Here is a 23509-nt window from a genome sequence, read left to right as displayed (position 1 = left end):
AAGTTGGCTGCTGTGACCAATGGGTACAAGAGGAGTTACTGCTCGGGCTGCAGCTGTTCACAATCTATCAGTAATTGGCTGAGGTGATCAAATGTCATGTTTCCATGTTTGCTGGTGATATTAAACTAGGCAGAATTGAGTAGAAAGGAAAGTGTAAAATAGGACATGGATAAGCTGAGGCAATGGGTGAGGACATGGCAAATGGAATATAATGTAGAAAATGAGAGTCTGTTGCACCAAGCAGTAAAAGTGCATAGTTGTTGAACAGCGAGGGGGTGGGTACGTTGATGTTTGGAGAGCCGCAGGTGTACTTTTACACAAGTTACTGAAGGCCAACACGAGTGCCTGGAACAGCAAATGATATGTTGGTCATTACAATGAGAGGATTTGATTGCAAGAGACAAAGTCTTACTGTGACTGTATCGGACATCGGTGATGCTGGATCCATGGTGCTGTGAGCCGATTGTCTAGATTTAAGAACATTTATTTCCCTGTGTGAACTGTCTAAAGCCAGCGAGCACAGTTTAAGAATAAGGGAACAACTACTTAAGATTGAGGTAAGGAGGAACTACTTAATAGTTAAGAAATCTTTGGTATGTTCTGTCCTGATGGGCAGTGGAATTCATTCACTGTTCACTCAGTAGACGGGTTGATAGATTTGTGGATCGAACAGGAAGCAGCGGATGTGGGGACAGTGCTGTGGAAGTGTTGGAAGTGGAAGATCAGCCGTGATCTTGGCGAATGGTGGAGCTGGCTTGAAGGAGCAGATAGCCCGGCTCCTGTTTCTTATGTTCTTCTGACCCACTTACCCTACCCCTCTATCCTAAAACCAGTCCCCGACCCATGACACTATATTAACCTGAACCTCGCGTGCAATTACTTTTTATGTGGCTCCTTGTAGAAAGCTGTCAAAATCTAGCACTTGGCCAATCCATCGCTCAAGAGGTCATCTAATGTTGGGGATTTCTTGTTAGGACTTTGTCTGCACTTTGCTGGATGATATTCCAATCTCGCAGAATGTCTCCACTGGTGGTGAATTGAGAAGTGACGGTAAAGCGGATGATGAAGAGCTTGTTGATGGTGGCTGGGACTAAGTACATGGTGCCCGATTGGATGAGTTCTTGCAGGAGTTCTTCAGTCAAACTGTTTGTTCCCTGTTTATACAAACAAATATTAATGGTTGTCGATTATCCCAGCAATCAATGCAGAAAACGTCATATTCAGCTTCAATATGTGGGGACCTGTCTACTCGGCTCACTTTGCAATTTCACTGGGCTGCAATCCATCTCCTTCTGTGTGAGAATTCCCAAACCCACAAACAAGGAGAATGGTGTCCACTGATAGCTCTCTGTAGCAACTCTCTACCACTTATTTAATTAGCAGCATTATTTTTTAACTGATGAGCAAACCCGGCAGATTGGACTCAGTGGTGCTTGGAACTGATCCCAATTAGCACAGAAAGCTACACTTAACACATACCACCCCCGCCGTGCAATAATGAGGACACAGCACTCACCATCTGGAACTTAATTTGAACAAGTGTGAGGTGATGCATTTTGGTAAATTAAACCAATGCAGAACTTGCACGGTAAATGGCACAGACTTGGAAAGTGTTATAGAAAAGGGAGACATTGGGAAGCAAGTGCAGGGAGGGGTGGATTTGATGGGAGGGGATAGGCGTGAGTGGTGGAATATTGTATTGGGGGTACAGGTAGCGTTGGGGGATCAGGCCTCCCGTGTGACAGGGACCCAACGGGTCCCATTTAGTCTAGTAGCTATATAAGATGTTGGTGAGACCACATGGCATATTGTGTGCAGTTATAGGAAGGAAGTCATAAAGCTATAAAAGGTGCAGTAAGATGCACGTGGATGAAAATATAGGATCGGCTGATTAGTATGTCTGTAGACGACATAAAAATTGGAGTTGTGGATAGTGAGGAAGGTTGTCAGGATGCAGCAGAATATAGATCAATTGGGATATAAATCAAATAGGCTCAAAGGTTCAGTTCACAGAGGTGACAATAGGTGCAGGAGGAGGCCATTCGGCCCTTCAAGCCAGTACCGCCATTCAATGTGATCATGGCTGATCATCCACAATCAGTACCTCGTTCCTGCCTTCTCTCCATTTCCCTTAACAGATGGATAAGGATGTTGTAGCATCCGTAGCAACAGTAGTTCTTGATTTTGAGATTCTCTTTTCTTCTTTGCTTCCTCCATTCTACCATCCTTGTACGAAGGAGCACCATGTTTTATGCGGATATACCAAACGGGATGACCCAATGCTTGTTCCCAGTGGTGTGTGAAAATCTCGAAATTGTTCAGGGATGTTCCTACAGAATCTTTGAATCACTTTCTGTTTACTAAGGGCATATGGGCAGAGAAGTGGCAGATAGAGTTTAATCTAAACAAGTGTGAAGTGTTGCACTTTGGGAGGTCAGATGTAAGAGGAAAGTATACAATAAAATGGAAGGACTTTAAGATGCATTGATGTAGAAAGTGAGCCGATTAGAAATTCAACTGGACCAGCCATGTAAATACCACAACCACAGGGCAGGTCTGGTATTGTATCCTGCAGTCAGTGAGTAACTGATACTACAATACCTCTAATGTAGGCTGCAGCTGATGACCATAGATACAAGAGGCAGTGACACATCATTGAATGGTTTTCACTAATATGTAATAAATTTCCTCACCTCTAAACGAAAAGTCACCAACCCAAGGTGTCTCTTGGCTGGGATTTCAAAACGTGAATCACTTCTAACCAAGGACTCGAAGTACTTTGCCATCTCTGTACCCTGTTCATCGAGAAGATTCGTCTGTTAGTACTGTTGATCCATTAAAATTCAGCACAACAAAAGTTTATGTGGAGGAGCAAAGGAAGGCAATGGGACTTTGAGGAAAGTGGATGGGCAGGTTATTGAAAGTTTTACACGTTGGGGGCTAGTCTTATTGACAGACACCCAGGGTAAGTGACTGGATGGTTTTCCTGGCAGGCTGCAAATTCAAATCCAAATTGCCTTGGATTTTGTGTGGGAAGCAATAATGAGGCAGCATGTTTGCTTTAATGTGAAGACCATTACTGGTTCATCTCTAATTTCTAAGTTCTACTGGTCACTTTTCTATGGTTATACTACATCTTCCAATAGTCAGTGGGAATTAGAACGGATTGCAGGAAAGTAAAAGACCAAGACGAGAACCAACTCTCACTTGGAGGCGAAAATATATTCACTTCCTGAAAGGTGCAAGCACCCTGGAAACGTTAAACAGTCAGATTTAAATTCTCCGGCACTTTAAAGCATTCCTTCGGATCGCCACTGCATGCGTCCAAGCCCAGCTCCCAGGTTCAGAGAGCCACCAATGTAAGCTCAAGAAAAGAGTTGTGCTCCTGCTCCCCTCTCTGCGCCTTTCCTTCATTCACTGTGGAGAATGATTACCCACCAGATAAAAGGGCGATAGACCCAAAATGCTGGAGTAACTCAGCGGGACAGGCAGCCTATCTGGAGAGAAGAAATGACTGACGTTTCGGGTCGAGACCCTTCTTCAGGCTGTTCAAGAAGGAACTGCAGATGCTGGAAGATTGAAGGTACACAAAATTGCTGGAGAAACTCAGCGGGTGCAGCAGCATCTATGGAGCGAAGGAAATAGGCGACGTTTCAGACTGATTGGTTAGAAGGGCCTCGACCCGAAACGTCACCCATTCATTTTCTTTAGAGATGCTGCCTGTCCCGCTGAGTTACGCCAGCATTTACTGTTTAAACCAGCATCTGCAGTTTCTTCCTACAGATGAAAGGAAGCCTGTTACTAATGCCCAATCATCCCACAACCCTTCATCACAAAGTCTTTCGGAAATAGATATTGGATAAACAAGGTTCGTGTTTGCTCGATAACCGGAGGCAGAAACGACGCTGTTGACTGGGGCAACGGGTTTAACAAGGGTCGGGTCTTGGGAGCGCGGACCCGCGCCTCCCCTAAACAGCGGCGCCCGGGACACGGCGGCTTTGCCGGGGATCCGCCAACACTCACATGCCTGACGTGTGCCTGTAGCCCGAGCACCCCGAACGAGCGGATCACAAACCAGAGTTTCAGCGATCGGAATCGGCGGCTCAGCGGGATTTGCCAGTTCTGTGGGAATAAGAGGAGCTTCCAGACAAGGCGAGGCTCACACAAACTTCGGCGCGTAAAAGCAAATCTGTTCAGCTGGGAATACCGCGGGCACCTTGTTCCGCTCTCCCGGGAATACTAAGGGTAATGGGTTCCACTCTCCCGGGAATACCGTGGCCAAGTCCTGTGAATACAGTGGGCGCCCGGTCCCAGCGCGGATTGTTGAACCGGCTGGATTCCCGGTCGGGGAATGGGGTCGGGGGGTAAGGCGGCTGCAACTGCAAAGGGGACAGGAACCTAGGAGAGTGCCATTGAGAAATCTGAAGCCAGTCACCGGTAACGTTGTTGCAGGAGAACCAGCGACACAGACAACAGTCGAAGGCAGCTCCGCCCTCCCATCGACTCTCCCCCCCCTCCCTCCCCTCGCTCACCCACCAGTCTCACCATGAAGTCCACGGTCGTTCCCGAATTGGGGTGCTGGAGGTACACGGCGTTCACCCCGAAAGTCTGCTGCAGTTTCCACTTGTCTTTGACCCTGTGGAAGAGAGGAGTATTGGGATAGCAACGGTGGGAGGGGGTGGAATGGACGCAGGTGGATAGCAGCAGAGGGAGTGGCCGCAGGGGGATAGCAGCGAGTGGGGGCGACGGGGGAGTGGCCGGGGATGGATTGATCGCAGGAGTGGAGGCGCAGGAGCATGGTGTGTGGTGGTGGTGGTGTGTGGTGGTGGTGGGGGGTGGACGTGAGTAGGGGCCGAGCTGTGCCCATTGCCGGACGTATCAGGAGCTGAAGTGGAGGGACGGGCGGGGAGCAGGCTGATCAGCAGAGTGGTCAAGGTGATGGCCTCACCAGAAGGCCGCGCAGTCGAAGTGAACCATCATCCACTTGGCAGGATTAAAGGTGAAGGAGTCGGCCCACTCCACGCCCCGCAGGTGTGTGCGGAACTCGGGGCACAAGAAGGCGGTCCCCGCGTACGCAGCATCCACGTGAAGCCAGACCCCCTCCTGGGCGCCTGGGGACCAGAGTCATAGAGTCACACAGCGTGGAAACATCCCCTTCAGCCCGACTTGCCCACACCGACCAACATGCCCCATCTGCACTAGTTCCAGCTGCCTGCGTTTGACCCATATCCCTCTAAACGTATCGTATGCATGTACTGCCCATCCCAACAGAGGGAGAGAAGCATTCTGGAATAATCCGATAACGGTCCTTCCATAAACCAGGGCACTCGCATTTCACTGCTGCCAACGGGTCGAAGGTATCGGAGCCTGAAAACTGTAATGTCCAAGTTCAGGAGCAGCTTCTTCCCTACAACCATCCGGCTATTAAACGCAACTGCAAAATAATTTTCAAACGACATAGACTTGGGGGCATTGTTTTTGTCTTTGCACTATTTGTTTTGTGTGTGTATATATATACATTTGTTTTTGTTGTTTACTATGGTATTTACAGAGTAATATATGTATATTTCAGTTGTGCTGCTGCAAGTAAGAATTTCATTATTTCATTGTTCCATTTCAGGACATCTATATACTATTAAAAGTCTCGTCTTGTTTGTCTGTCTGTCAGATCAACGAACTACGCCAAAACGGTACACGATAGCGCTAAATGTTTTGCAGAATCTGACAGCTTATTTTCGTTGTCGTTCGTATCAAGTTTCTTCACATTTGATGTTATATTTTACAAGAAATTTTACCTTTTTAAACTTAAAAACTCAAGATTTGGGAATACAAAGGGGACCTACGCCAAAACGGTACACGTTAGCGCCTACATTTTTGCATCACCTTACGCACCCTTGTCCCGTGGTCCTTCCTATCAAGTTTCCTTCAGATATTTCACGTTATTGATATTTAAACATTTCAAAAGGCCAAATTCTCAGGATAATTGTTACTGTGCTATGAGAGGCGTCACAATGGCATTTCTTAGACCAGTGTGGCGGGGGGAGGGGCTAAGCCAAGAGACATAGAAAGAGAGAGAGAGAGAATATTGTCTTGGGGAACAGGTTGCGTTGGGGGAACCAGGCCTCCCGTGTGACAGGGACCCCATAGGTCCCACTTGGGACAATAAAACACTCTTGAATCCTGATTTAATTCAGCTACAAGGTATTTAGGAGCAGAGAGAACTTGGATTCGGTCTGCACTGGTCCCCAAAGGCAGCTGACAGAAAAAATGGTTAAACAGACATTTGAGCTGTGTGTTTTATAGGCCAGGAATAGAAAATCGCCGAGATTATGCTAGTTTGGCCACAGCACTGTTTCACTGGGCAGTCTCTCTGGTTCCATGTCGATCTGATTCCACTCACTTCAGTGGTGGCTGAGGAGGCCAATGTGAGATGTGTAGACTACCATCGGTGGGGCAGGAAGTGTCTGATGAGATGGGTGGTTGCAGAGTTCATGATGTGGACTCTTATACATCACTCTTATACATCGGTGAGACCAAACACAGACTGGATGAAACACCTTTGCTTAGCCCACATGAACCAACCTGAGGCCAAGTTAGACTAATCTTCTCTGCCTGCACGTCATTCATATCCATCCATTCAGTGCATATACATTTGCATATCTAAACAGTTCTTAAACATTACTATCGTATCTGCCTCCACCACTATCCCAGGCAACATCTTCCTTTTTGTGTAAATAAACATTGCCTCGCATATCTCCTTTAAATTTTCTTTCCCCGACCTTAAATCTGTGCACTCTAGTCTTTGGTCGTTCCACCCAGAGAAAAAAAAGTTCTGACTGTCTACCCTATCAATGATACTCATAATTTTAAACACTTCTATCGGGTTTCCCCTCAGCCTCAAACATTCCAGAGAAATCAACCCAAGTTTGTCCAATCTCTCATTATGTCTAATACCCACTGATCCAGGTGGCATTCTGGTTTTCTTGTTAAAGGTTGGGAGATGGTCTGCACACTCCTCCTGTAACTGAATTGACTCCAGTTTCTCTGTGGCATCCCTCCATTGCTCTTGTAGTTAGTGATCATGTCCACTGGACTTCCAGGTGGATGGTGTGAGCTGAGCAGCAGCTTTGAATCACAAGATGGTTGAGGGGAATCCTGCCAATGGTTTTCTCAGTACAGTTCCAGTCACTGGACTGCAGGAATGAAATCCCAATACAACCAAGCTTCCAAAAATGTACAAACTCTGACCAACTCAGCTAACAGCAACTCACAGAGGGGTCCAAGCTCGCTTAGGCAATCAAAGGCACACACACCAGTTGTTCCCAATGTGGCACAGAGCTGAAAAACAAAGCAAGGCTGGCATCAAACAAGGACCGCTGGGCACCGACTGATTCTGATTCAGTGATGCGGGAGGTGTTCATCACTTCACGTCAGTGACCCACAACTGGGACAGCCAGAGAGTCTGAGTACTGCTGGTCACAGTTACAGGCAAAGTTCCCCATATCAGCTACCCTTGAGTGCAGGCCCATGGTTCTGAGTCAAAGGTGCTGAAGTCGAGACTCCCATGAAAATATCTCCAAACCTGGATTATCAATGGATAGACAATTCCACCCAGGGTTGATAAAATGTGTAAGAAAGAACTGCAGATGCTGGTATAAATCGATGGTAGACACAAAATGCTGGAGTAACTCAGCGGGTGAGGCAGCATCTCTGGAGAGAAGGAATGGGCGACGTTTCGGGTCGTGACCCTTCTTCAAACTGATGTCAGGGGAGGGGGTGGGACAAAGATAGAATGTAGGCGGAGACAGTAAGACTAGTGGGAGAACTGGGAAGGGGAAAGGGATGGAGAGAGAAAGCAAGGGCTATCTGAAGTTAGAGAAGTCAATGTTCATGCCGCTGGGGTGTAAACTACCCAAGTGAAATATGTTCCCCCAATTTGCGCTGGGCCTCACTCTGGCAATGGAGGAGGCCCAGGAGAGAAAGGTCAGATTGAGAATGTGACAGGGAGTTGAAGTGCTGAGCCAACAGGAGTTGATGAGGTCAGTGAGTTCGGCATGGGTGCAGGAGGTAGCACCAAAGCAATCGTCAATATAACCATATAATAACCATATAACAATTACAGCACGGAAACAGGCCATCTCGACCCTTCTAGTCCGTGCCGAACACGTATTCTCCCCTAGTCCCATATACCTGCGCTCAGACCATAACCCTCCATTCCTTTCCCGTCCATATAACTATCCAATTTATTTTTAAATAATAAAAACGAACCTGCCTCCACCACTTTCACTGGAAGCTCATTCCACACAGCCACCACTCTCTGAGTAAAGAAGCTCCCTCTCATGTTACCCCTAAACTTCAGTCCCTTAATTCTCAAGTCATGTCCCCTTGTTTGAATCTTCCCTACTCTCAGTGGGAAAAGCTTATCCACGTCAACTCTGTCTATCCCTCTCATCATTTTAAAGACCTCTATCAAGTCCCCCCTTAACCTTCTGTGCTCCAAAGAATAAAGCCCTAACTTGTTCAACCTTTCTCTGTAACTTAGTTGCTGAAACCCAGGCAACATTCTAGTAAATCTCCTCTGTACTCTCTCTATTTTGTTGACATCCTTCCTATAATTAGGCGACCAAAATTGTACACCATGCTCCAGAATTGGCCTCACCAATGCCTTGTACAATTTTAACATTACATCCCAACTTCTATACTCAATGCTCTGATTTATAAAGGCCAGCACACCAAAAGCTTTCTTTACCACCCTATCTACATGAGATTCCACTTTCAGGGAACTGTGCACAGTTATTCCCAGATCCCTCTGTTCACCTGCATTCTTCAATTCCCTACCATTTACCATGTACGTCCTATTTTGATTTGTCCTGCCAAGATGTAGCACCTCACACTTATCAGCATTAAACTCCATCTGCCATCTTTCAGCCCACTCTTCCAACTGGCATAAATCTCTCTGTAGACTTTGAAAATCTACTTCATTATCCACAACCCCACCTATCTTAGTATCATCTGCATACTTACTAATCCAATTTACCACACCATCATCCAGATCATTGATGTACATGACAAACAACAGTGGACCCAACACAGATCCCTGTGGCACCCCACTAGTCACTGGCCTCCAACCTGACAAACAACCATCCACCAAACGCAGTCGTCTTTCTTACAGTTTGGCTTTCTTCCCAACCAATTGTTCAAGCGCTTTTGATTGCAACATGCGCCTTAATTTAGTTCAACAAAGAAACTGACAAGTTACTAAAGAAACTCTGGCATCTCCCATTCAGCTACTGTTGAATCCATCTTGCTACTCCACCATTAATACCCAACCATTGAACCTTCTTAACCAACCTTCCATGAGGAACCTTGTCAAAGGCCTTACTGAAGTCCATATATACAACATCCACTGCTTTACCCTCATCAATTTCCCGAGTAACCTCTTCAAAAAATTCAAGAAGATTAGTCAAACATGACCTTCCAGGCACAAATCCATGTTGACTGTTCCTAATCAGACCCTGTTTATCCAGATGCTTATATATATTATCTCTAAGTATCCTTTCCATTAATTTGCCCACCACTGACGTCAAACTAACAGGTCTATAATTGCTAGGTTTACTCTTAGACCCCTTTTTAAACAATGGAACAACATGCGCAGTACGCCAATCCTCCGGCACTATTCCCGTTTCTAATGACATTTGAAATATTTCTGTCATAGCCCCTGCTATTTCTACACTAACTTCCCTCAATATCCTAGGGAATATCCTGTCCGGACCTGGAGACTTATCCACTTTTATATTTCTCAAAAGTGTCAGTACTTCCTCTTCCTTGAATCTCATAGTTTCCATAGCTACTCTACTTGTTTCCCTTACGTCACATAATTCAATATCCTTCTCCTTGGTGAATACCGAAGAAAAGAAATTGTTCAATATCTCCCCCATCTCATTTGGCTCTGCAGATAGCTGTCCACTCTGACTCTCTAATAGACCAATTTTATCCCTCGTTATCCCTTTGCTATTAATATAGCTGTAGAAACCATTTGGATTTACTTTCACCTTACTTGCCAAAGCAACCTCATATCTTCTTTTAGCTTTTCTAATTTCTTTCTTAAGATTCTTTTTACATTCTTTATACTCCTCAAGCACCTCATTTACTCCATGCTGCCTATAATTATTGTAGATCTCCCTCTTTTTCCGAACCAAGTGTCCAATTTCCCTTGAAAACCATGTCTCTTTCCAATTTTTACTATTTCCTTTCAACCGAACAGGGACATAAAGATTCTGTACTCTTAAAATGTCACCTTTAAATGTACTCCATTTCTCTTCCACATCTTTCCCATAAAACAAAATGTCCCAATTTACTCCTTTTAAATCCTTTCGCATCTCCTCAAAGTTAGCCTTTCTCCAATCAAAAATCTCAACCCTAGGTCCAGTTCTGACCCTCTCCATAATTATATTGAAACTAATGGTATTGTGATCACTGGTCCCGAACTGTTCCCCAACGCATACCTCTGCCACCTGTCCCGTCTCATTTCCTAACAGGAGGTCCAGCACCGCCCCTTCTCTAGTAGGTACTTCTATGTATTGCTGCAAAAAACTATCCTGCACACATTTTACAAACTCCAACCCATCCAGCCCATTTACAGAATGTGTTTCCCAGTCTATGTGTGGAAAATTGAAATCTCCCACAATCACTACCTTGTGCTTACTACTAATATCTGCAATCTCCTTACATATTTGCTCTTCCAATTCTCGCTCCCCATTTGGCGGTCTATAATACACCCCTATAAGTGTTGCTACCCCTTTCCCATTTCTCAGTTCCACCCAAATAGCCTCCCTAGACGAGCCCTCTAATCTATCCTGCCAAAGCACTGCTGTCAATGTAGCAGAGGTAGAGTTCGGGGATAGGGCCAGTGTATGCACGGAACAGGGATTTCCATCCCGCTAATTTCCATCATGCGAACTTCATCGCTAATTTCCATCCTACACGCAAATCCACTTGGACCATCTCCGACATTTCCCTATCGTTTCTAGATCTCACCGTCTCCACTACAGGTAAAAGACTATTGATCAACATCTAACTACAAACCTACTGACTCTCATAGCTATCTTGACAACACTTCTTCCCACTCTGCTTCCTGTAAAGACTATCCCCTACTCCCAATTCTTCCGTCTACGCCGCATCTGCACCCAGGATGAGGTGTTCCATACCAGGGCATCGGAGATGTCCTCATTCTTTAGGAACGGGGTTCCCCTCTTCCATTATAGATGAGGCTCTCACTAGGGTCTCCACGATATCCTGCAGCTCCGCTCTTATTCCCCCTACCCCCATTCGTAACAAGGCAGAGTCCCCTTTGTCCTCCCCATCAGCCGTTACATACAACATATAATCCACCAACATTTTCGCCACATCCAATGGGATCCCACTGCTGGCCACATCTTCCGATCTCCACCCCTTTCTGCTTTCCGTAGTGACCATTCCCTCTCTGGTCAACTTGTCCCTTACCGCCCAAACCGCCCCCTCCCCAGGTACTTATCTCTGTAACTGCAGGAGATGCAACACCTGTCCCTTTACCTCTGCCCTCGACTACATCCAAGGACCCAAACAGTCTTTCCAGTTGAGGCAGAGGTTCACTTGCACCTCCTCCAACCTCATCTACTGTGTCCGCTGTTCCAGGTGTCAACTACTCTACATCGGCGAGACCAAGCGCAGGCTCAGCGATCGTTTCACAGAACACCTCCGCTCAGTCCGTCTTAACCTACCTGATCTCCCGGTGGCTCAGCACTTCAACTTCCCCTCCCATTCCCAATCTGACCTTTCTGTCCTGGGCCTCCTCCATTGTCAGAGTGAGGCCCAGTGCAAATTGGAGGAACAGCACCTCATATTTCACTTGGGTAGTTTACACCCCAGCGGTATGAACATTGACATCTCTAACTTCAGATAGCCCTTGCTTTCCCTCTCCATCCCCCCCTTCCCAGTTCTCCCACTAGTCTTACTGTCTACATTCTATCTTTGTCCTGCCCCCTCCCCTGACATCAGTCTGAAGAAGGGTCTCAACCTGAAACGTCGCCCATTTCTTCTCTCCAGAGATGCTGCCTACCCACCGAGTTACTCCAGCATTTGGTGCCCACCCAGGGGTGAGTTGTGTTCGGCTGAGCACCCACATCAACTCCATAAACTCAGTCTTTTCTGAAGTTTATTCACAGCCAACTAGAAGTAAAGTATTTGTTTAGTTAGTTTGTCTTTGACCATATGCAAGAATCAATGTTTCACATGAGGAAATATTGGTCACAATTCACAAAATAATATTCGCTACTTCACTGGAGTACAGAGCAGCTTATGTTACTGTGGCCTATTGGAACAGTTTAGAATAGAGAAATCTCACGGAGCAACAAAATAAAAGGAATATTTTCCAACCTACAAAGAACGGAACAAGTCCACGTTTTCGATCTGCTTCCAACGCTTGGATCAGGGTCTTAGCTCGTAGAGAGAAGTCCTCATCAGTCTCTAGTAAGCGGAGTTTTACCAAAGTGATCAATCTTCCTTTCTCTATCGAAGAGTGAGCCTTCCAAAAAAAGTTACATGATCTGTCAGAGTGATAGAGTATGGAAACAGGCCCTTCAGCCCAACTTGTGAATGCAGACCAAGATACTTCATCTACGATAGTTGCATTTGTCCGCGTTTGGCTCGTATCCCTCCAAACCTATCCAAATGTCCTTTAAATGTTATTATTATACATGCCTTAATTATTTCCTCTGGCAGCATGTTCCATACACCCATGTGTGAACATTTTGCCCTTGGGTCCCCCTCACATTAAACCTGTTCCCTATGGTTCTTGATTATCCTTCTCTAGGAGAAAGACTGTGCATTTACCCTCTGTATTCCTCTCATGCTTTAAATAACTTTATAAGATCAACTGTATAAGATTCAGTCTCCTGCATTCCAAGGAATTGAGTCCCGCCTGTCCAACTTCACATTATAGCTCAGCCCTCGAGTTCTGCCAGCATCCCCATAAATCTTCTCTGCCCCATTTCCACCTTAATGGCATCTTTCCTATAGCAGGGTAACCAAAACTAAACACAATACAAGTGCAGCCTTACCACTGCTTTGTGTTCTGTGAAACACTCCACTGCTGATGGTTCATAAGATCTCATGGAAGCCTCGTTTTGAGCTACCAAATCAGTCCTGAGTTTATCCCATCAAACACGACTGTAATGCTACAGAGCAATATGCAGTGTCCGTGGTGTCAAGATGGATTTTGTCTCTTTAAGGAATATGCAATGGTCACTCCTACCATTGTTGTTATGAGCAGCAAAGAGGAAGCGATTATGGATTTGAGTGTTACCTCTAAGTGAAGTTGGAATAACTGCATCAAATTTGTTCATGACATATCAGACTGCTGTAGTATCGACTGGAATTGATGATCTGGAAATGAATCTTTACTGAGTTTACATAGGGAGCAGAAAGATCAGAAGAGTAGTGGAGGGAAGACTTACCTGGTCAGAGGCATATGCGACAAGTCGGGAGGCGAGCACAGCATCTTCCGCACCAGGGTCACTGGATTTCAGCTCCGCGATCTTTGCTTTTCTCGCAGCCAGCATGGCGACCAATGTTGACTCACTGACTGTGCTCTGTCGCATATACAATCCAAGTTAACACATGTCCTCTCAACTCTCACATTTAGTGACTAGATTACAGTAGAGATCGCAGATAAGCCACACGTCTCAGTAGGTTTTGCCCTTTCTCACCCCCCAATTATTGGTTTCCATGGATCAAATCAAAGTCAGAGATGCTCTACATTCAACAGGCCAAATTACATCCCAGTTGAATTTTCTGGGGAAAGGAGGAAAAGATTTGATTAGGATGGCATATCAGAGGTATTCTACATAGATTTCCGCCACGTTGGCAAGGCTCCACGTGACGGAATGCTCAGAAAAGTGAAAGGCAGCAGAATCCCAATGGGAAATGGACAGATTTGGATAGAAATCAGCTTAGTGACCTTAGTAAAGCACTTGACCGAGTTACTGCATGGTGGGCTGGTCCAAAAGGTTAGGGCACCTGGGATCTAGAGCAGGCTGGCAGCTTGTTTTCTTGAATTAAATTTGGCCATGTCACTGCGAGCGAGGAAATAGTTTCTTATCTGCAGGAAGATATTGACAGACTGGCTAGATGGACACTGGGTGGTAGTTTGGAGAAGTGTGAGGGTGCATTTGGGGAGGACAAACAATGTTGGGGAAACATGAGAAATGGGATACTGATAAATGGAGAAACTAAGGGATCCCACTACAAAACTCCACATGTGCCCAGCGTGTGAGGGTTAGGGAGAGAAGGAAGGCAAACAGGAGATTTGCTCTTGTGGGACAGTCATAAAATACAAGAGCCTGCACAGATGTGAATAAAGCTCCAGTTAGACCACTGGTGGAGCACAATGCAGAGTTCTGGTTACCATACGGCAAGAGTGTGATGACGCTACACAGAAGGTTTACAAGGATGTCGTTGGGATTAGATCATTTCCAACCTTGGAATGGGAAGTATAAGACGTAGAGCAATGTTTTTTTCATGCAGAGAGAGGTTAGGGTCTGGAACCCACTTAATGCGAGGAGGGAGAACAGATGCCATCCCAAGTTTAGACAGTGCCTGGATGTGTACTAGAACAGCCATGCTCAGCGGGTAAGTGGGCGAAGACTCGGGAAGTGGGAATCGCTCATTTTATGTTAGATCGGCACAATTGCCTGCCTTCTGTCTTCATAAGTTTTCACAATGAAAGACATTTGGGATAATTTTGTTCAATATCTAACCAGAAGCAGTTATTTCAGGTTAATGGAAAGTTCCCATCTTGTCCTATGATTGATGCCAGCTATAGGAAGTCCCTTTGTTGGGGAGATGGGCAGTCCACCCTGAGCCAGGCCCTGTGCTGCTCATGGCAGCACCAACTCGGGTCCCACCAGCAGAGGGTTTGGGGCAGCAGCAAGAAGCCAATGTCCAATCACATTTGCAAAAGATGGAAGCCAAGGCCAGCTGAGAAGGTACATTCCCCCCCAAATAAATCCTTCCCCAACTTTCCCTCAATCTATTCTTTGCACAAATTACAAACAGTTTGGTTCAATTATTCCAAGAGGGATTGTTGAAACCTCATTGCAGTTAGTCAGTGCCTGAGTGTGTACTAGAACAGTCACGTCCGGACACTGAGTGGGAGAAAATCAGGGAGAAAGGCACAAATGTATCGCCGACTGAGCATAGTATGTCAGGAAGGAGAGCTGGACACTGGGAGGGGTCGCGTGGTACCTGCAGCACTCCACCCCCACTGCTGTTGGGGTGATGGTGCAAGAAGTGATCAGGGAGCCCCAGCATCACCGCCAGCCAGTTCATCATGCTTATCTCCAGCTCCGTGCAGGCGGGGCTCGAGGCCTGCAAATCAAAAACAGTCCATCAGTGATTCCACGAATATTCAGGGCACAGATTCACCACCCTCTCCAAAACGTCCCTACACTAATCTCAAGTGTCACTGATCTCTTAACAGATATTGGTCCTGATTACTATAGGGAGGTTACATGAAAACAGTTGATTTCCCAAGACTGTTTTTTCTGCTTCATTCTCCAGAAGAGACCACAAAAAGTAGTAAACACTGCCCAGTCCATCATCGGCTCTGACCTTCCTTCCATCGTGGGGATTTATCGAAGTTGCTGCCTCAAAAAGGCTGGCAGTATCATCAAAGACCCACACCATCCTGGCCACACACTCATCAGGTAGAAGGTACAGGAGCCTGAAGACTGCAATGACCAGGTTCAGGAATAGCTACTTCCCCACAGCCATCAGGCTATTAAACCTGGCTCGGACAAAACTCTGAACATTAATAACCCATTATCTGTTATTTGCACTTAATCAGTTTATTTATTCATGTGTTTTGTAGTCAATGCCTATTATGTTCTGTGTGCTGAAGCAAAGCAAGAATTTCATTGTCCTATCAGGGACACATGACAATAAACTCACTTGAACTTGAACGAATTGCTCTAGGAAATTATCCTGAGTATGAAATCATTCTCAGGGCTACCATTTCCAACTTGATTAATACATCTACAGAAAGATTAAAGACCTCCATTGTTATTGTCCTGCTCTTTTGATAAACCCCACTACTGATGAGTACTGCTCTTTCCTACTCTGTGCCACTATTTGGGGACGGAGCACTACTCCTACCAATGCTTTCTTTCCCTCGTCACCTTTTCGCTGACCGTCCTCTCCAGCTCGGAGTGATTCTTACCCAAGTGAAGCCCAGGCAGTTGATGGCGTCTGCCATCATGTCGCCGAGCAGCGAGGGCCAGGACGTGAGAGCGGGAAAGTACGCGTGCATGTGTGGGCTCTGCCAGTGGACCAGCTGCAGCAGGAGAGAGAGGCAGAGTTAGAGACCTGCTCTGAACTTGCCCACCCCAGGGCACCAGCTGCCACATCCCCAGACATCATCCGTCCCCACCCTCGCCCCCAGACGCCACCTCCCCCTGGGAGCCTGGCCATCCCCACATACCGTCCTCGGACACAGACAATGACCGTTCCCATCCCCATCCCGAGACACCAGCCGCCCCCAAACACTGACCACCCTCTGTCCCATCTCCAACATCAGCCACCCCACCCTCGCCCCCAGCCACCACCTGTCCCTGTGAGCCTGACGCCCCTATCCCCATCCACATCCCCAGGCACCGAGCTCCCCCAGATCCTTGTCCCTGACACAAAGAACCGTGTGTGGAAGGGTGGGGGATGGGTGGCTGGGCTGTGGGAGGGGTGCTGGTGGTGGGGTGCTGGGGGGGTGTGGGGGGGTGGGGAGGTGTGGGGGGGTGGGGTGCTGGGGAGGTGTGGGGGGGTGGGGAGGTGTGGGGGGGTGGGGAGGGGTGCTGGTGGTGGGGTGCTGGGGAGGTGTGGGGGGTGGGGGAGGTGTGGGGGGGGTGGGGAGGTGTGGGGGGGGTGGGGTGCTGGGGAGGTGTGGGGGCGGTGGGAGGTATGTGGGGTGGGGAGGTTGTGCGGGGGTGGGGAGGTGGTGGGGAGGTGTGGGGGGTGAGGTGGTGTGGGGGGGGGTGGGGTGATTGGGCACGAGGGGTGGGGTGACTGGGGGGTGTGGGGTGGGAGGGTGTGGGGTGCTGGGGGGGTGTGGGGTGCTGGGGGGTGGGGTGTGGGGAGGTGTGGGGGGTGGGTGCTGGGGGGGTGTGGGGTGCTGGGGGGTGCTGGGGGTGGGGTGCTGGGGGTGGGGTGCTGGGGGGGTGGGGTGCTGGGGGGGTGGGGTGCTGGGTGTGGGGACAGGACTGTGGGGATTGGGCGGGGTGCTGGGCAGGAAGAGGGGTGCTGGGGGTGGGTGAGTGAGACAAGAGTGCTCTACCCCGGGCATGATGAGCCTCTCGACGTCACTGAAGATGCTGCTCCAAGCCTCAGGCTCCTGGGGTGGGGAGGTTGGGAGCAGCAGGGCCAAGTAGCCGGGCTTCACATCGGGACAGACGCGGCGCTCCCTCAACGTGCTCAGATACTCAGCGATGTAATCCACCAGCTCCTTCCCTGGGGAGAGACCGGAACACGTCACAGGGTCACTCCAGCTCGACCACCACTGCCACACCTATCACCAACCCTCCTCACCTCTCCTACCCCAGATAACGATTCCAACCTATTCTCCCCAACACACTCACTCCCTAATCCCATTACCCGACCACTTCTCCCCCACACCACTATCCAAACACAATCTCTCACACAATTTCCCAACCCCTATCTTCACCCTTCCCCAATCATCTGTACCTCTACTCAACCTTTCCCCATCTAAACCCTCAAACCTCCATATCGCTCACCACCCATCCCCATCTACACCCACCCCTTCCATGCATTCTCTTTCAACCCTCCCGCACCCAAACCTCCTTTCTGCACCCATCCTCTCCTCCATACCCATCATTGGCTTTCTTCACTGCCTGCTGTACCCGCATGCTTACTTTCAGTGCCTGATGTACAAGGACACCTAGGTCTCATTGCACCTCCCCTTTTCCTAATCTGACACCATTCAGATAATAATCTGTCTTCTTGTTCTTGCCACCGTAGTGGATAACCTCACATTTATCCATATTATACTGCATCTGCCATGCATCTGCCCACTCACCAAGTCACCCTCCAGCCTCATGGCATTCCCCTCGCAGCTCACTCTGCCACCCAGCTTTGTGTCCTTTGTCTAAATCGTTAATATATATATTGCAAATAACTGCAATCCCAGCACTGAACCTTGCAGCACCCCACTAGTCACTGCCTGCCATTCTGAAAAGGACCCGTTAATTCCTACTCTTTACTTCCTGCCTGCCAACCAGTTCTCTATCCATGTCAATGCACAACCCCCAATACCATGTACATATCAATCTCTTGTGTGGGACCTTGTCAAAAGCTTTTTGAAAGTCCAGATACACCATATCCACTGGCCCTCCCTTATCCATTCTACTTGTTACAGCCTAAAAAAATTCCAGAAGATTAGTCAAGCATGATTTCCCCTTCTTAAATCCATGCTGACTTTGACCGATCCTGTCACTGTGTTCCTAATGCACTGCTATTACATCTTTAATAATCGACAAGCAGCTTCCCCACTACCAATGTCCGGTTAAGGGGGGTCCAATAAATCAGGGAAGGTAGTGCATCCGTGGATAACAAGGGAAATCAGGGATAGTATCAAAGCGAAGGATGATGCGTACAAATTAGCCAGAAAAAGCAGCATACCGGAGGACTGGGAGAAATTCAGAGACCAGCAGAGGAGGACAAAGGGCTTAATTAGGAAAGGAAAAATAGATTATGAAAGAAAACTGGCAGGGAACATAAAAACTGACTGCAAAAGTTTTTATAGATATGTGAAAAGAAAGAGATTAGTTAAAACAAATGTAGGTCCCTTGCAGTCAGAAACAGGTGAGTTGATCATGGGGAACAAGGATATGGCGGACCAATTGAATAACCACTTTGGTTCCGTCTTCACAAAGGAAGACATAAATAATCTGCCGGAAATAGCAGGGGACCGCGGGTCAAAGGAGTTGGAGGAATTGAGTGAAATCCAGGTTAGCCGGGAAGTGGTGTTGGGTAAATTGAATGGATTAAAGGCCGATAAATCCCCAGGGCCAGATAGGCTGCATCCCAGAGTACTTAAGGAAGTAGCTCCAGAAATAGTGGATGCATTAGTAATAATCTTTCAAAACTCTTTTAGATTCTGGAGTAGTTCCTGAGGATTGGCGGGTAGCAAACGTAACCCCACTTTTTAAGAAGGGAGGGAGAGAGAAAACGGGGAATTACAGACCAGTTAGTCTAACATCGGTAGTGGGGAAACTGCTAGAGTCAGTTATTAAAGATGGGATAGCAGCACATTTGGAAAGTGGTGAAATCATTGGACAAAGTCAGCATGGATTTACAAAAGGTAAATGATGTCTGACGAATCTTATAGAATTTTTCGAGGATGTAACTAGTAGCGTGGATAGGGGAGAACCAGTGGATGTGGTGTATCTGGACTTCCAGAAGGCTTTCGACAAGGTCCCACATAAGAGATTAGTTTACAAACTTAAAGCACACGGCATTGGGGGTTCAGTATTGATGTGGATAGAGAACTGGCTGGCAAACAGGAAGCAAAGAGTAGGAGTAAACGGGTCCTTTTCACAATGGCAGGCAGTGACTAGTGGGGTACCGCAAGGCTCAGTGCTGGGACCCCAGCTATTTACAATATATATTAATGATCTGGATGAGGGAATTGAAGGCAATATCTCCAAGTTTGCGGATGACACGAAGCTGGGGGGCAGTGTTAGCTGTGAGGAGGATGCTAGGAGACTGCAAGGTGACTTGGATAGGCTGGGTGAGTGGGCAAATGTTTGGCAGATGCAGTATAATGTGGATAAATGTGAGGTTATCCATTTTGGTGGCAAAAACAGGAAAGCAGACTATTATCTAAATGGTGGCCGACTAGGAAAAGGGGAGATGCAGCGAGACCTGGATGTCATGGTACACCAGTCATTGAAAGTGGGCATGCAGGTGCAGCAGGCAGTAAAGAAAGCGAATGGTATGTTAGCTTTCATAGCAAAAGGATTTGAGTATAGGAGCAGGGAGGTTCTACTGCAGTTGTACAGGGTCTTGGTGAGACCACACCTGGAGTATTGCGTACAGTTTTGGTCTCCAAATCTGAGGAAGGACATTATTGCCATAGAGGGAGTGCAGAGAAGGTTCACCAGACTGATTCCTGGGATGTCAGGACTGTCTTATGAAGAAAGACTGGATAGACTTGGTTTATACTCTCTAGAATTTAGGAGATTGAGAGGGGATCTTATAGAAACTTACAAAATCCTTAAGGGGTTGGACAGGCTAGATGCAGGAAGATTGCTCCCGATGTTGGGGAAGTCCAGGACAAGGGGTCACAGCTTAAGGATAAGGGGGAAATCCTTTAAAACCGAGATGAGAAGAACTTTTTTCACACAGAGAGTGGTGAATCTCTGGAACTCCCTGCCACAGAGGGTAGTCGAGGCCAGTTCATTGGCTATATTTAAGAGGGAGTTAGATGTGGCCCTTGTGGCTAAGGGGATCAGAGGGTATGGAGAGAAGGCAGGTACGGGATACTGAGTTGGATGATCAGCCATGATCATATTGAATGGCGGTGCAGGCTCGAAGGGCCGAATGGCCTACTCCTGCACCTAATTTCTATGTTTCTATGTTTCTATGTTAACTGGTCTATAATTCCCTGTTTTCTCTCTCCCTCCTTTCTTAAAAAGTGCGGTTCCATTAGCTGCCCTCCAGTCTACAGGAACTGATCCAGAGTCTATAGAACATCGGAAAATGATCACCAATGTATCCACGATTTCTAGGGCTACCTCCTTGAGTACCCTGGGATGCAGACCATCAGGCCCTGGGGATTTATCTACCTTCAGTCCCAACAGTTTACCCAACACCATTTCATGACTCTTGTGAATTTCCTTCAGTTCCTCCGTCACGCTAGATCTTTGGTCCTCTAGTATTTCTGGGAGATTGTGTCTTCCTTAATGAAGACAGAATCAAAGTTCTTGTTTAACTGGTCTGCCATTTTCTTGTTTCCACATTATAAATTCACCTGTTTCAGACTGTAATGGACCTACATTTGTCTTCACTAATCTTTTCCTCTTCACATATCTAAAAAAGCTTTTACAGTCAGTTTTTACATTCCTTGCAAGCTTTCTTTCATGCTCTATTTCCCCCCTCTTAATTAACCCCTTTGTCCTCATCTGTTGAATTCTACATTTCTCCCAGTTTGCTGCTTCCTCTGGCCAATTTATATGCCTCTTCCTTGGATTTAACACTTTCCCCAATTTCCCTCATTAGCTACGGTTGAGCCGCCTTCCCTGTTTTATTTTTTACGCCAGATAGGGATGAATAATTGTAGTAATTCATCCATGCGATATTTAAATATGCCAATTGCATATCCACCGCAACCCTTTAAGTGAGTGTATGTGCCTTATTTGATAGGGTAATATTTTACTTTGTGAATCAAACTGTTGGCTGAATCCGGTGATTTTTATCTAACACAACACCAAGGGAGTATCTATGACTGCATACAGCAAAACGCAATAACAAATAACATTCAGGCTGGGACAGACAGGCAGGTTTCACACAAAACTGCCAGGCAATAACTAACTCCAAAAAGAGAAAGTCTAACCACCATCAGCAAGTGCAACTCATCAAGAGTCAAGAGTGTTTTACTGTCATATGTTTAAGAGAGAACAATTAAATTATTTCTGTATTAACGTAATCAATATTCTGGGGTTACCATTGACCAGAGGCTCAATGAACTAGCTGCATGGATGCCACCCACACGAGAGCAGGTCAGATGCTGGGATTCTTGTGGTCATGGCTCATTTCCCAAAGCAACATCCTGCTTGGAAGCAGGTCAAGGGCAGCAGGTGCATGAGAGCACCCCCACCATCCTAGGGTGCTCTGCAAGCCACCAACCACCCTAACGGACTCTGGCCAAGAGGGGTGTGGGGGTTGAAGATAGAATGACGTCAGGAATGGAGGGTCTGGGGTAGGTTTGCGAGTGAACTCCGGCAACACAACCGCGGAATATAAGTTACTTCTCTCTGTCGCAATCTCTGGCTCATCCACGAAAAGGCAAAGGAGCGAGTTGAGGGGAGCACGGTGGCGCAACGATAGAGCTGCTGTCTCACAGCGCCAGAGACCCGGGTTCGATCCCGACTACAGGTGCTGTCTGTACGGAGTTTGTCCGTTCTCCCCGAGACCTCCGAGATCTTCAGTTTTCCTTCCACGCCAGGTGAATCGGTTTGGTATAAATGTAAATTGTCCCGAGTGTGTGGATTGTGTTAATGTGCGGGGTGACCTGTTTCCGCGCTGTATCATCTCTAAACTAAACTAGACTCAACGAGTTAAAAGGGTGAAGCAGATGGGGAGCGGAGTTTACAAACGCGCAGTCACACCCCTGGGATATTGGCGCCAATACTTCACCTTCACCGCCAAGTCAACCTCCCTCCTCAACCAGGCTTCGCCGACAACGCCGCGCAGACGAGCGGTACCGAGGGAGCGCCGCGCTGGCAGGTTTCCCGGAGTCCTGGGACAGCACCGCAGGGCAGAGTGGCCGCGGTCCTCTGGGTGGGACAGGGCAGGAGACGGGGGTCGGGGAGCAGAAGCTGGGGACTCACCACGACGCCGGTACTCGTCCCGATCCATCGCCTTCTTCACACGCCCCGGCTGCGGCGGCCTCGCCCGCTATAAATCCCCGTGAGTGGCCGCCGCCCATCTCCGAGAGGCCCCGCCCGCCCCGCCCGCCCGCCCCGGGGAGATGGGGAGGGGCCGGTGGCGCCATGGAAGGGGACTAGCTTCGCCCCTTGGGTTTTCCCGGAATTCAAAGCCTCGTCCCATTGAATGAGGTGAGGGGCAGAGTGGGGGCTGGGGGTGAGGGATGATGATGGTGGGATGGGACAGAGGGCATCGACAAGGAGTGGTGATTTGTGGATGGATCACACAGTGTTGGCGTTGTGTGGGGCTGGTTGGGATGAAGGAACTGTTTTGGGTGGGAGGGAGGGGGTGATGGCGATGGGAGTGGATAGATGGGATGGGGAGATAATTAGGATGGAGGGGATAAGTTGGGATGGGAGAGTTGCTGGAGGGATAGGGGGGGGGGGGTTGAGTTTGGGTCAAGAGAACCTTCACAGTTCTTTAATGGTGAAGGCAAGATGACTTGAAGCCGTAGAGCTGTGAACGAACCAGGAACTGATGCCAGTAGCGGGATAGGGTGGGATTTGAAGTCACGGGGCGGTGGGGGTGGTCGGAGGAATTACCAGATACAATACGATACAACTTTATTGATCCCAGGATCTGCCAACAGTCATAAAAACACAAGAACTAAAAATACATGAAACATGAAATTAAAGTGACGAGTGGAAATGATTGGGGATGTGCAAAGATTGGGAGGGATTGGGGGGGGGGGGGGGGGGGGGGGGGGTTCAGTCTCAGTCTCAGTCTACCCCACGACAGAAGGGGAAGGAGATGTACAGTT

The 23509-nt window shown here is 47.7% G+C and overlaps 1 protein-coding gene across 1 annotated transcript; it reads right to left on the bottom strand.

Annotated features, from left to right (window-relative positions):
* Positions 1-202: 202 nt before the first annotated feature.
* On the bottom strand, positions 203-22680 carry hdc (histidine decarboxylase). Its single transcript, XM_033050521.1, has 12 exons — positions 22653-22680; positions 17360-17532; positions 16256-16369; positions 15283-15405; positions 13494-13628; positions 12419-12562; positions 7272-7338; positions 4949-5111; positions 4546-4636; positions 4024-4122; positions 2694-2795; positions 203-1154 (listed from the first exon to the last, which is right to left on the bottom strand). Exons 1-12 carry the CDS (start codon positions 22678-22680, stop codon positions 951-953), a joined length of 1443 nt encoding a protein of 480 aa, XP_032906412.1. The 3' UTR covers positions 203-950.
* Between the last annotated feature and the right edge of the window lie 829 nt (positions 22681-23509).

The sequence above is a fragment of the Amblyraja radiata genome, chromosome 34 (assembly GCF_010909765.2).
Source record: "Amblyraja radiata isolate CabotCenter1 chromosome 34, sAmbRad1.1.pri, whole genome shotgun sequence".
In the NCBI taxonomy this organism is placed as follows: domain Eukaryota; kingdom Metazoa; phylum Chordata; class Chondrichthyes; order Rajiformes; family Rajidae; genus Amblyraja; species Amblyraja radiata.
This window is presented reverse-complemented; position numbering and strand designations above follow the sequence as displayed.